At 35.3% G+C, this 14,892-nt stretch overlaps 1 protein-coding gene across 9 annotated transcripts in view; it reads left to right on the forward strand.

Annotated features, from left to right (window-relative positions):
* The window catches only part of STXBP4 (syntaxin binding protein 4), a 204,714-nt gene that overhangs the window by 49,059 nt on the left and 140,763 nt on the right, over positions 1-14,892 (forward strand). For all 9 annotated transcript variants that reach the window (XR_016223597.1, XR_016223599.1, XR_016223598.1 and 6 more), the window contains 2 exons: positions 752-846; positions 14,064-14,160. Coding sequence is in view for 5 of the 9 variants with exons in the window: in XM_008271271.5 (XP_008269493.3) it covers positions 752-846; positions 14,064-14,160 (192 nt within the window). In the remaining 4 variants the exon portion in view is untranslated. The remainder of the gene's footprint in view (positions 1-751; positions 847-14,063; positions 14,161-14,892) is intronic.

Here is a 14,892-nt window from a genome sequence, read left to right on the forward strand (position 1 = left end):
AATAGTGACAATTTAGTTAGTAAGAATTGACATGAATTATGGTAATTTGTTTTACAAACTTTGGCATATTAAAACAAATAGCTTTTCAAGTTCTATTTCCTGTGGCATGTGATTTTTTTTATACAACAAGACAAAGACTTGTGTAAATAATAAAGGTACTTGATAACTTGCAGTGACATGTATAGGACTCTGTACTTGAAAGTCCACTTATGCCATTTGAAATATAACTCTTCTATAAAGTAAAAGGTTTTTAGCTCAAAAAGCTGTATATCCATATCATTCTTTATATGTAAACTTGGAATGATTTGCATATGTATGGCTTTTTCCAGAGTATTTCCAGATTTGACATAACAGAATTTCTTTTGCCAAAGTAACATAATCTTTTTGAATCTCTCATATGATTTTACCCTTTTTTGAACCAAAAAAGACTTTTAATCTTGCAATTAGTAAGGTATTGTGACAATGATAGTAGTAGTGGGGTATATGTTTGTCTTTTAGGTTCTTATTTCCATGGGACTTAACAGGGCATAATTGGCCAATCTTTTTATATTATATCCTTTAGGGCTCAAGTGATGCTGATTTATATGATACATTTTAGACTTAAAGAAAAAATCATGAAAACAAAAATGAAAACTGCCAACTTATTAGCCAGAATTATTTTTGAACAGCAGGAACAGAGAATACATCCTGTTAAATGAAAAGTTCTGTTCCAATTAAGATTCCAATTAGTGTGCACCCTGTTGTCTCTTAGGTACTGTTGCTGCCTGGACTGATAATTATGGGCCACAAGGAAAGAAGATTTCCCTAAATCCCTCTGTTCGCTTGAAGGTAGAGAAACTGGAAATGGTAAATCCTTTAAATTTTCGTTTTTCTTTCTAAGACAAAATAGGAAGTATTCTCATTCTTTAAGAGAATAAACTACTGGAGCTTTTAGTTTCTTGAAGAATTATTTATTTGCAATTAAATAAATGACATTTAAATTTAAATTATTTATTTTTTGTTTGCATTTGAGGATCATAGGTGTTCACTAGTATAAAATAGTAATAAAATCCTTTGTAACTAAGTGGACATCTAAATTAATTAGTTTTCTACTCTAAAGAAAAAAGAAAATTGTAATATTTTAAAACTTGAATCAAGGAAACATGGAATCAATTATGAAAAAGTTTGTTAGACTTCATATATAAGAGCTATAAGTATGGAGAAGTAATACTTCATTGTTCAATATTTTTAAAAGTGAAATGTAACTAAATTCTAAAGAATGGAATACTCGAATATCCACCTGATTAAAAAAAGGTTGTAGTAGTGTGCTAAGGCACCTAGAAATATTCCTGAGGAGAGTAAAACATTGATAGCTTCTATATGTAAAAGAAACTCAGTAAGTTTTAAAAAAAATATAAATTAAGGATAGGAAAGCACTTTAACACTTACCAGGTTACCAGAGAAGTGTTGGAAAAAATGTTTTTTTTTAAATAAAAAAGATATACTGTTGAAGGTCCATAACATCTATCTTCTTGCCACTTTTTATAGATGATGTATTTCACATTTTACAGAGAGTATGAAAATGCTTAGCTAGAATTCAGCCACACTGCACATATTCCCATAGCCCTGTCTTTGCTTGGTGTTATAAAAGTAACTTTCTTGGGCCGGCGCCGCGGCTCACTAGGCTAATCCTCCGCCTTGCGGCGCCGGCACACCAGGTTCTAGTCCCAGTCGGGGAGCCGGATTCTGTCCCGGTTGCCCCTCTTCCAGGCCAGCTCTCTGCTGTGGCCAGGGAAGTACAGTGGAGGATGGCCCAAGTGGTTGGGCCCTGCACCCCATGGGAGACCAGGATAAGTACCTGGCTCCTGCCATCGGATCAGTGCGGTGCGCTGATCAGTGCCGCGATGGCCATTGGAGGGTGAACCAACAGCAAAGGAAGACCTTTCTCTCTGTCTCTCTCTCTCTTACTGTCCACTCTGCCTGTCAAAAAAAAAAAAAAAAAAAAAAAAAGTAACTTTCTTATTACCAATTTGTATCATCTTCTGTTCAAATTTTGATTCAGTTCTCTCTTTCATCCACACTGTGCTATTATAGATCAGATCAAAGTTGTTTTATTTTTTTGTATCTGTAGCCCCATCACTTTGTAGCTCCCCAAAATCAATTTGTCATGTGCATTGTCCTCTCAGTGAGACAATATGCTTCCTCATCACCCACCCACAGTACCTGCTACTCTTTAAGCATGTGGGTTTTTGCATGTAGGGGTGGAAAGTTTTCTTTTCTCATCTATCACTGAGTCCATGGCTGAGACAACTAATAAAAGATTAACAAGAGAAAGCATACAAATATATCTAATGTAGGTTTTATGTGGCACAGGAGCCTTCAGAGATAAAGACCCAAACAAATGGAAAAATGTGTTCTTTTATTTTTTAAGTTTTATGCAGAGTGGGCACTCTTGAGGAGTATGAATGGAGAAACACAGTACGATCTATGCAATAAACAGGTGAATTTAACAAGATCTGTTTGTTCAGATCTCTCTGTATCATCAGAGATTAGGATGTTCCCTTCCTTCGGGTAAAATGAAGGAAGGCACCTATTCTTTGAGAGTTTTAAACAATTTCTCTTCAGGGGAGAAGGATGCAGGGAAGGTAAGAGAGACCCTTCTAAAATATGGCCCAGGTGCCATATTTGGAGCATGTGTGTCCTGCACCCCATCATGCTCAATGAAGCTTTCCAGTTTAGTACTTGAGATGTCACATTTTTATTTTCAAAATCCTGAGTCTCTTTTCTAACCTGTGTTCTTTTTATTTGTGACTAAAGTATAAGTTCTGGTTGCTGGCAAGACCTGTAACCACTTAATATTAACGTTTTTAAAAATATAATATCTAAGGTTTAAATCCATGTTTGTGACATTTTAAAATAATTGCTGTTCTTTAATGACATTAGTTTAAAACCATTATGTTAATTTCTGAATATTCAAAATTTAGTATAAACAATTGCTCTGCATAAGAATAAAATTATCCAACTAGTGAGTTTACATAGCAGATTGTTTGTTAACTTGGTTTAAATTTTTCTATCATTTATTATTTTAAAACTGATTGATATTCTTAATAGATGAGAAAATATGAATTTGTATTGATTCTGAGAAATATATGTTGCTTGACTATTTCAGTTTGGTCCTCTTTTTAGCCTAGAATGAAATGGTAGTTTTATAGCAAAGAAACCCACATTCTTTATAAATTCAGCCTCAGTGTACTTACCCAAGATGTATTTCCTGAAACATTCCTTGTTAATAAGTTTTCTTCTAAAATATATTTACTTCTATCCACACAAGTATTTTCTAAGCTACTTCTCCTTTTTTACGGTTATTAAGGTAATGATATCAGTATCCCTTTAGTCTGAAATAGGTCCTTCTATTTTCATTGTTCTTTTATAGACATATTCAACTTTATTATTCATGAAAATGTTAATGTGTTTCTATTCAGTAATAAATAAGGCTGATACACAAATCATAATACATGATATGATCAAGTCTAGGTATATAGTACATACAACATGTAGAAAATTAGTGTTATAGTGAAGTTTCACAAGGAAAAATTGTTACGGAAAGCAAGGATGTTGGAATTTGGTAAAGGAAATTACCTATCAAGTACCGTAAATATGTATACACACAGTCCTCAGGATCCATGAGGCATTGTTCCAAATGCCTGAAAATACCAAAATACATGGATGTTCAATGTTTATGTTTTAGGGTAGTTTCAACATAGTTATTTGTAATGATGTATTTTCCAAAGTGTTTATATTAATGCTGTTTATCTCACTTGATGCTAACATTAAACTTGAAAATAGGCAAGACGGCATAGAAAATAGAGATACAATATACTATTTGACTTGAAGATGGAGAATTATTGTACTAGTGCAATGTCTGGATTTTTTCCTTAAGAAAGAAAAATTACCCAAAGCAATTTTCAGATTCAATTCAACCTCCATCAAAACTCCATCAAAACATTTTCCACAAAACTAGGAAAAAAAATCCTGGAATTTATATGGAAACACAAAAGATTCCAAATAACCAAGCAACATTATACAATAAAAACAAAGCAGGAGTCATCACATACCAGATCTCTAGATATACTGTTATTATAATCAAAATAGCATAATGTTGTGGCTGGTGTTGTGGTATATCAGGTAAGGCTGCTGCCTGAGATTTCTGTGTCCCATATGAGCACCGGGTTGAGTCCCAGATGATGTGCTTCCAATCCAGCTCTCTGCTAATAGCTTGGGAAAGCACTGGAAGAGGGCCCAAGTCCTTGGGCTCTTGGACCCAAAGGAAGCTCCATGCTCCTGGCTTTGGCTTGGACTAGCCCCAGATGTTGTGGCTATTTGGGGAGTGAACCAGTGGATGGAAGACATCTAAAAACAAAACAAAACAAACAAACAAAAAAAGTGAGAGAGAGAGAAAGAAAAATAGCATAGTGCTAGCACAAAAATAGACACATAGAGCCATGAAACAGAGTAGAAGCCCCAGAAATAAAACTATTACCAGTTAATCTTTGATAAACATGCAAAAAGAATTCCCTAGAGAAAGGACAGTCTCTTCAAAAATGGTGGTGGGAAAATTATATTTCCTAATCATAAACTTGAAACAAGATCTCTACCTTATACCCTATACAAAAATCAACTCAAAATAGATTAAAGATCTAAACTTAAGAACAGAACCTACCAAACTACTATAGAAAAAACATAGGAGAAACAGTGGAAGACATTGGACTAGGCAAAGACTTTTTGGGTAAGACCCCCAAAGCACAGGCAAAATTAAAGCAAAAACAGGCAGATGAGATTATGCCAACCTAAGAAGCTTCTGCCCAGCAAACAAAACAGTTAACAAAGAGAGAGAACAAGTGACAGAATTGGAGAAAATATTTGCAAAGTGTGATCTGATAAAAGATTAATATCCAGAATATATAAAGAACTCAAGAAACTCAATAACAAAATAAATGATCCAGTTAAGAAGTGGGCAAAGGATTGAATAAATATATTTGAAAGGAAGAAATACAAATGACCATAAGATATGTGAAAAAATGCTCAGGATTACTAGCCATCAGGAAAATGTAAATAAAATCCACAGTGAGGTATTATCTCATTCCAGTTAGAATGGCTATTATACAAAAATCAAAAATAACAAATTCTGCTGGGGTTGTAGGGAAAAGGGTACCCTTTTACACTGCTGGTAGAAATGTGAATTGGTACAACCATTATGGAAAATAGTATGGAGATTGATCAAAGAACCCAAAATGGATCTGCCATATGACCTAGTTATCCCACTTTTGGGAAATATCCAAAGGAAGTGAAATCAGCATATGAAAGACAGATCTCCACTACTATATTTATAGCAGCCAAATTCTCAATTACAAAGGTCTGGAATTAGCCTACATATCTATCAACTGATGAGTGGATAAAAAGAATGTGTAATATATACAGGATAGACTATTCTCAGTCATAAAATAAGATTGAAATCTTGACATTTGCCACAAAATGGATGGAACTGAAAATCATTATGCTAAGGGAACGAAGCCCAACCCAAACAAATATCATGTTTTCTCTTATAAAGAGTATGTATCACTAAGCCAGCGCCGCAAGGTGGAGGATTAGCCTATTGAGCCGCAGCGCCGGCACACTGGGTTCTAGTCCCGGTCGGGGTGCTGGATTCTGTCCCGGTTGCCCCTCTTCCAGGCCAGCTCTCTGCTGTGGCCAGGGAGTGCAGTGGAGGATGGCCCAAGTGGTTGGGCTCTGCACCCGCATGGGAGACCAGGATAAGCACCTGGCTCCTGCCTTCAGATCAGCGCGGTGTGCCAGCCGCAGCGCACCAGCCGCGGCGGCCATTGGAGGGTGAACCAACGGCAAAAGGAAGACCTTTCTGTCTGTCTCTCTCTCTCACTGTCCACTCTGCTTGTCAAAAAAAATAATAAAAATAAAAAAAGAGTATGTATCACATGCTTTCTCTTAGAGAGTACAAAAATTGTGTAGATGGTATATTATTTAGTGTGTAATTCTAAATATTGCTTTAGTGAATTGTACCATGTGCATAAAAATATGCCCTTGTTACTACTTCATAATCATTGCCATGAATTGCACATGTTGTAATATTAGTATCCATATTTTTACGAAGAATAGTATATATGTATATAACATCTACATATGAAGTGAATATGACAAAATCTTAAAAAATGTTAAATATTAAAATTTTAAAAATAAATTTAAAAACTAATAAATTATGAGCTATTGAGAAATGTGAACATGAAAGCAATTAAAACAAAATTTAAAATCTTAGATTTTTTTTTTAAGATTTTTTTTTATTTATTTGAAAGACAGAGTTACAGAAAGAGGTGGAGACAGAGAGGTCTTCCATCCACAGGTTCACTCTCCAAATGGCCGCGATGGCCGGAGCTGCACCAGTCCGAAGCCAAGAGCCAGGAGCTTCTTCCGGGTCTCCCATGCAGGTGCAGGTGCCCAAGGACTTGGGCCATCTTCTACTGCTTTCCCAGGCCATAGCAGAGAGCTGGATTGGAAGAGGAGCAGCCGGGACTCGAACTGGCGCCCATATGGGATGCCGGTGCTTTAGGCCAGGGCTTTAACCCGCTGCACCCCAGCACCGGCCCCCTTATATTTTTTTTTTTAAACAAGACTGGGTTTTATGAAATAGACATTGGAATTATTGAAGAACCTTTACCATCCAGTAGTGAATAAATCACTCTCTAAAGAAAATTCAACTTGATGCTCATTATTGATCCAAGAAAAAGCTAGAATAAAAGCTTCCCTTATTCAATTGTAAAATTTTAAAATAAATTTTAGAAATTATGTACAAAAAAAGATAAAAATTGATCCAGTTCAGCCATTTTAGATTGCTAGAGATTAAAATGTGTTTTTGCTCAACAAATATTTTTATTGTTGCCTCTGGATGAAGCATGGTACTGTTTTAGGCATTGCAGAATTTGTGGTGACTAGGACAAAAAGATATTTTATGGTAATTATAGTCTAAGGAGGGAAGACAAAGACTGAAAAAGCAGAACATAGCGCATTCAAAAAATAAGACAGGGTCACTTTGATTGATGAGTTCATCAGATTGGTAGTGAAGGAGAAACTCTCAAAGGTAAATTTTAAACTGATTCCTTTAGGGCATGGGGCAAGGTATTAGGGAATACAGTTATGACATGAAGCAAACAGTTAACACAGAGATCCTAAGAATGGAATGTAGAGATACTATGAAGCCTAAGAACAAAGAAGTGTTTCTGGCATAAGATGAACAAGTGAGTAAAGGCTATGAATGACAAGGGTCAGGCAGATGGTCAGATCATGTAACACTTCACTGGCTCTTAAGAGGTCTTTGGATTTTCTTCTGAATTCAGTAAAAAGTCATTGTACCAATTTTAATAAGGAAATATCTTTGATCTGGTGTGTGTGTGTGTGTGTGTGTGTGTTCATTATGGAAAATACAAATTATGGAAAATTTCAAACACTTATCTGGAAAATAGTTTTTCCTAGTAACAACTAATGGCGGTGAGAGCTGGTCTTGGAGTTTATGAACCTGAGAAAGTGTAGATAAAACTTGCATATATAATCTGTATTCTAGAGACAGGATCTACTGTTCTTAATAAACTTTCAAAGGTTACCTTTTTAATGCTTGAACATCTAAGAAGAGAATTTCTCATTCTGACCACACTGTATGATGAAGACATCCAGGACCCACTCCTGTCATGAATAAATAGAAATAATGGGTATAGTAAAACAAAGCAGTTTTTAAAATACATTATCAGGCTTGGAAGAAGGAAAGTAAAAAAAAAAAAAAAAAAAAAAAAGTAGAGGGAGCAAAGGGAGAGAAATTTTACACAACAGAAATCTAATTTTGAATCCCTTTAGTGATTGGTTGTGTAGCCCAAGGAATGACTCAGACTCAGTTATTAGCGCTTAGTTTTAATATGGTCTTAGGTCCTTTTCAGATTGAATTCTAGAAATGACATCCTTGTGTAGAGAAATATAAGAATCTAGAAAGACTGCTTGCTGTTTCTGAAAAATTTAAGTACTAGAGAAATATTTCCACCAACCCAAGGAAAATACAGATAACTCCAAAGAAAGATGGCCAGTAAAAATGAATGGGCAGTTTACAAAAGTAAAAACCAAATGGTAGTTAATATATGACAGATGCCTTCAAAGGGATTGAAGATAAGCACTAGTGTAGAACAATTTTCTACTCACCAAGTGGACAAATATTTAAGAGTCATACCATACCATTGTTGACTAGGGTACAAAAAGGTGGGAACTCTTATCTGACACTTATAAATCATAATTTTGGAGAGCAATTTGGCAAAATTGAACATGCTCACATGTTTTAACTCAGCAATTCTAGACATATATTGTAGAGAAATTCTAGTGGCACTATATTAAAAAAAATGAACAATGTAATAGTAAAAACTGTATCAAGTTCTCTTTGTTGATGAGGAGTGAAATTTTTACTTTCCTGTCTCTTAAGAGCCAGTATGCGTATTTCTTCCCATTGTGCTTTAGCAGCCAGCAAAATTCTTGATAATGCAGACTCTTAGCCATGATATCTGAGGGAGAAGCATGGAAAAAGCCAACTAATTCACACTGGACATGTAACATTAGCGAGGACAAAATAAACCATTGTCTTTCCTGGGCTACTAAAACTTTGGGTTGGGAAATCATAGTTATCAGTAGCCCATCCTGGCCAGTAGGTAGAAGAATACTATTGCAGTCTTATTTTTTTAAAAATTAATGATAACAAACAATGTAAGTATCCATAAACAAGAGAATGGATAAATCAATGGTGGTATGATTTCTACCATCATATATGGTAGAATCCAATGTCATAATAAAAATGAGGAAACCAGAGCCTTATGCATCCCTGAACAAATTTTAGAATGTTATATTTACTACTGACATTGCAGAATGGTTTAAATAAATAAAAAAGATTATATGGAATACTGTGAACAGTAGTGTATCATCAAATTAAGTAACCTAGATGAAATGGACAAATTCCTAGGAAGATACAAACTACCAAAACTGACTCAAGTTAAAGTAGAAAAGCTGAGTAGACCTATAACAAGTAAAGAGATTGAATTAGCAATCAAAAACTTCTCACAAAAAATAACCCAGCCGCAGATGATTTCAAATTTTAAAATACCAAACATTTTAAAAAGAGCTAGCATCAATCTTTTACAAACTCTTTCAAAAAATATAGAATACTTCCAAGCTCATTCTATGAGGCCAATATTACCCTGACACTCAAGTTAGACAAAAACATCAAAAGGAAAAAACAAAGCTATAGAACAATAAATCTTATGGTTGTAGATGTGAAAGTCCTCAACAAAAAGCTAACTAAATCCAGCAACATATCAAAAGGATTATATTACCAAGTAGAAGTTTTTCCAAGAATACAAAGTTGGTTTAATATATAATAATTAATATAACATACCATAAATAGAAAACAATCTCAGTCTGATAAAGGGTATTTATGAACCCCTTCTGCTAAAATCATACTTAATAATGAAAGTCTGAATGCTTTCCCCTAACATTTGGTACAGGACAAAGATACATGCTTACTGATTCTATTCAGCATTGTGCCATAGATTCTAGCCAGGATAATTGAGAAAAAGAAGCAATAAAAGGCATTTAGATTGGGCAGGAGAAATAAAGGAATCTCTACTTCCAGATGGTACAATCTTGTGTTTTGAAAATTCTAACAAATCTGCTAAGATACAGCTACAACTAAAAATGAGTTCCAGGTTACAACAACCCAAGTCAAATTGTGTATCTGTACACTAACAGTGAGCAATCTAAAAATGAAATTAAAGGAAGCATGCTCATCATAATATCTAAAAGAATAAAATAATTGAGAATGAATTTTAACAACACAGACTTATACACTGAAAATGACAAAACATTGTTGAATGAGATTAAAGATCTAAATAATTGAAAAGATATATTATTATCAGGAATCTACTAACAATTATTAAGAGGTGGTAGCCTCCACATTGAAATACAGATTCAGTACAACACTTAATATAAGCTCTTTTATTTCAGAAATTGACAAACTGATCATAAAATTAATATGGAAGTGCAGAAGACCTTCAATAATTTACAAATATTGAAAAAAAACTTATATTTCCTGATCTAAAACTTATTATAAAGCTGTAATAATACAGATAGTGTGCTATTGCTTAAAATTGAAATATAGGTGAATGGAGCAAAATTGAGATACCAGAAATTATTGTGTACATTTGTAGGCAGCTGATTTTTAACAAGGATATAAGTAATTCCATAGAGAACAGGTAGATTTTTCACTAAATTGTACTCTGACTACAGGATATATACATGTAAAACAATGAATGTGGAACCTGACTTCCCAGCATATGCAAAAATCAACTCTAAATGTATCATAAACCTAAGTGTGAGAAGTAAAACTGTAAAAATTTTGATAAAATACACTTTATTAATATTAATATTAAAGAAAAAATTCCACATCAAAAGACACCATCAGGAAAGTGAAAATATGACCCATGAAGGGAGAAAATATTTGAAAATCAAGGATCTGATAAAGCACTTGTATTCAGGATATATAATGATTCTTTAAAATATTTTTTAAACCACAGCTTAAAAATATACAGAGGATATAAACAGACATTTCTCCAAAGAAGGTACCCAGATACCCAATGAAGACAATGGCAAGTGCTGATGAGGATGTGCAGAAATTGAAACCTTTATACATTGCTAGAGGGAATGTAAATTGATACAACTGCTTTGGAAAATAATGTGACAAAGCCCCAATAAGTTAAACATAGTATTACTGTATAACCTAGCAATTGGACTTTAAGGTGTAAACCCAAAAGAATTGAAAACGTATCCACACAAATACTGTTGCTCAAATGAATATAGCAGCATTCTTCATAATAACCAAAAGTGAAAACAACCCAAATGTCCATAAACTAATAAATAAAGTAAATGTAGTATATCCATACAATGAAGTATTATTAGATCATACGAGGAATGAAGTTTTGATACATGCTACAACATCAGTAAACCTTGAACCATTACGCTTAGTGGAAAAAGCCAAACACAAAAAACCACAAAATGTATGACTACATTAATATGAAATTTCCAGAATAGACAAATGTCAATGAGTATTTGACAGCAGTGAGTATTGTTTTTCTTTGTATCTTTGGACCATTTTTATAACTGAAGGAAAAACATACATACACATCAAAGCTAAAATCATTATTTTATGTTACACGAGGGAAATACTTACAATTTAGAAAGGGTAGAAACATCATGCTGACTAAATTTATGAATCACTTTCAAAAGAGTCTTTCCTGGTATTCTCCCTTTACACCTCATCACATTGTATACCTATGCATTAACAAGTTGCATTTTGCCATTGTATACTCTGCACATGTTTCCTTTACATTACATATTCCACTTACTATATCTATATATTATTCTTATCCTTAAGACCATAAGTTATTTTAGGACATAGACTATATCTTGTTTGTCTGTCCCCTGGTACAGTTTTGTGCCTGAGAAAATAAACACATAAGAAACAACTTGGTAGATGAAATGATGAATGATTGAACAGATTCTGAAGGAGGGAGAAATTTGCAGGGGACAATAACTAATATTGAACTTTGCCTGCATTTTAGTATTTTCTTATTTTAAAATGTTTATTTGAAAGGCAGAATTGTAAAGAGAGAGGAAGAGATAGAGAGAGATCTTCCATCTACTAATTCACTCCTCAGATGGTCCCAATGTCCTGGGTTGGGCCAATTGGAAGCCAGAAGACAGGAGCTACTTCCAGCTCTCTTACAGGGTGCAGGGGCCCAAGTATTTGGGCCATCTTCTTCTGCTATCCCAGGTATATTACCAAGGAGGTATATTACCAAGAAGTGGAGCAGCTGTAACTCAGACTGTCACCCCTTTAGGATGACAGCATTGCAGGTGGCGGTTTAACCCACTGCACCACTACTCTGGTCCCTGCATTTTAGTTTTTGTGTGATTGGCACTGTATATGTTCTTGCTGAAGTTCAATACTAAGGCACTCGGTTGGTCTTTATGTATTAGTTAAGAATTTGATTTTCTATATATAACTGAACAACCCAAAGTAGCAGTGCTTTCTGTTAGAAATCTATTTCTTTTGGGGGCCAGCATTGTGGTGTAGTGGGTCCCACGTGGGTGCTGGTTTGAGTCCCGGCTGCTCCACTTCTGACCCAGCTCCCTGCTAATGCATTCTGGGAAAGCAGTGGAAAATGACCCGAGTACTTGGGCCCCCTGCACCTATGTAGGAGATCCAGAGGAAGCTCCTGGCTCCTGGCTTCAGCCTAGCCCAGTCCCAGCAGGCCTTTAGTGAATGAGTCAGAGGTTGGAAGACATCTCTTTAACTCTGTCTCTCCCTCTATCTCTCAGTAACTCTACCTTTCAAAAATAAATAAATACATAAATATTTTTTAAAAAATTATTTCTTTCACATCAAAAGAAGCCTGGAAAAAAATGTGATTCAGGGCTGGCATGAAGGCTGTACAGTGTCAGGGACTCCTGTTCCAGGCAGCTTTGTGTTTTCCCATCTTTGTTGAGATACCTCACAAAGCAAGGTGACTCCTCCAGTTCTAGCACTCTTTTCTTCCTTATGTCTTCTTTTCTTGTTCTCTTCCCCCATGTCCCTCTCTCCCTTCTGCCCCTCCCCAACCCTATTAAGCTAAAACAGAGAAAGTACTTATCCCTGCTTTAGAATAGAGCTTCCCCAGCAGGGGTGGGGAACATCCAGCCCATGAGCCACATGAGGCCTGCTAAATCATTTGGTTTGGCCTTGTCAAGGCAACCACAGGTGGGACTTGTAATTCAATAATTCTATAACAGGCTGATTGTTAAGTTGATAATTTTTTATGGCCCACAAATGGTGTTAAAATGTCTAAATGGCCCTTAACAGAAAAACGGTTCCCACCCCTGGTTAGTACACAGCCTGAACAGGCTACAAAAGGGTACTAGAAAATACCTTTGGGTGGATGACTGTTTCTAACTGAACACCGTGGTTGGTTCTACGGCTAAAGAAGAGGATAGACATTGAAATATGACCGGCTGTCCCTGAAGTTTTCATCAGTCGTGTGTACTAAAAGGAGAAGTTGGATTAGCCATAAAGAATGAACCTGACAAAAGGAAGATATGGGTACTAGAAAAAGCTTTTTAGTTTACTATTTCTGTAAGTCTGTCCCTATCAAGCCATAAATTAGAATATTTTATTTTTGACTAAGTTCTCCTCTCCCTCAGTTTTTCTCTTGAAGACAAGATGATAATCAAATATTCTTCATATTTTTGAGTTTTGCTCATAAATCAGATTTAGTAGGACTCTCTTGGAATTTTTCTTCTGCCAACCCATACATACAAAGAAATAACTTGATTTTTTATTCTGGAGCTATGCTTATAAAACTAGGTATTTCAATATTTGCATTGAAAAAAATTGACTTGGTGATAGAATTGGGAAGCTAATCTCTTATGGGTAATTAATCCATAAATTTTCAACAGACTTTCATTGGGCATCTAATGTTGGTTAGTGCTCTTTTTTTTTTTTAATCAGAATCCTCCACATTTTTTTTTTTTAATTTGACAGATAGACAGTGAGAGAGAGAGAGAGAGACAGAGAGAAAGGTCTTCCCTCTTTCCGTTGGTTCACTCCCCAAATGGCTGCCACGGACAAAGCTATGCCGATCCAAAGCCAGGAGTCAGGTGCCTCCTCGCAGTGTCCCACATGGGTGCAGGGGCCCAAGCACTTGGGCCATCCTCCACTGCCTTCCCGGGCCACAGCAGAGCTGGACCAGAAGAGGAGCAGCCGGAACTAGAACCCGGCGCCCATATGGGATGCTGGCGCCGCAGGTGGAGAATTAACCAAGTGAGCCACGGCGCCAGCCCTGGTTAGCGCTCTTGATGTTGATGATTTTTTCACTGGGTTGTAAAATAACATTGCAATGAGAAGTTTTATTCTTTAGAGATTGGAAAAAATCACTTCACATGAGTCCTTTTCCTTCCAGGCTCTAAATTATCTTGGCATTCAGCCCACAAAGGAACAGCAGCAAGCCCTGAGAGAGCAAGTACAAGCAGACGCAAAGGGGACAGTGTCTTTTGGAGGTAACATTAGGTTTATCATGTTATCACAGAAGCTTGGTTCAAGAGTTACCCATTTTCATTAAGAATGCCTGTTCTTTAGAAGGAGAGAATGAAAAGTAAACCACATCTGCTTCAGATTCCTTATTCGAAACTACTGCATCTCAACTAGGATTGCTAGTCTAGATGGGTCAGCAGAAAGGATAACTTTATTAGAAACTTCTACCTCTGAAATATCATTGTCATATTTTTATTTAATTCATAAACATTGCTTTACATTGATCTTAGTTAAAAGGCCGAGAAGTGGTAAACATTGCTTTAGAAATAACCAAAGAACCAGTAGAAAATATAAAAATCCTACTTTTGCTACTGTGAGATTAGTTCTAATTCTTTTTACAGCTAATATGATATAAATATTTTTATGATACTTAATTATTCTTACTAACAGCATAATGTGTCACTTAGTTGACATACTATAATATTTCATCTTTCTACTTTTGTCAATTTTGATGGTTTTTCAGTAACTGACATTACAAATCTGTATTGCCATTGTGAATAGTCATGTTTGCCTTCTTTCCTAGAATAAATCACATAAATAAATGATTTGGATTTTTGACAATTATTGATAAATCGTTTTACAGAGATATTTTACATATCTATTGTTCTTACATCAATAATATTTGAATGTAACGATTTTTGGTTTCCCTACCACCATTGAATATTTAATTTTTATGTAGTAAACGCAGATGGTATTTT

This window comes from Oryctolagus cuniculus, chromosome 17 (genome assembly GCF_051225735.1).
Source record: "Oryctolagus cuniculus isolate XC-2025 breed Fujian yellow rabbit chromosome 17, ASM5122573v1, whole genome shotgun sequence".
NCBI classification, from domain to species: domain Eukaryota; kingdom Metazoa; phylum Chordata; class Mammalia; order Lagomorpha; family Leporidae; genus Oryctolagus; species Oryctolagus cuniculus.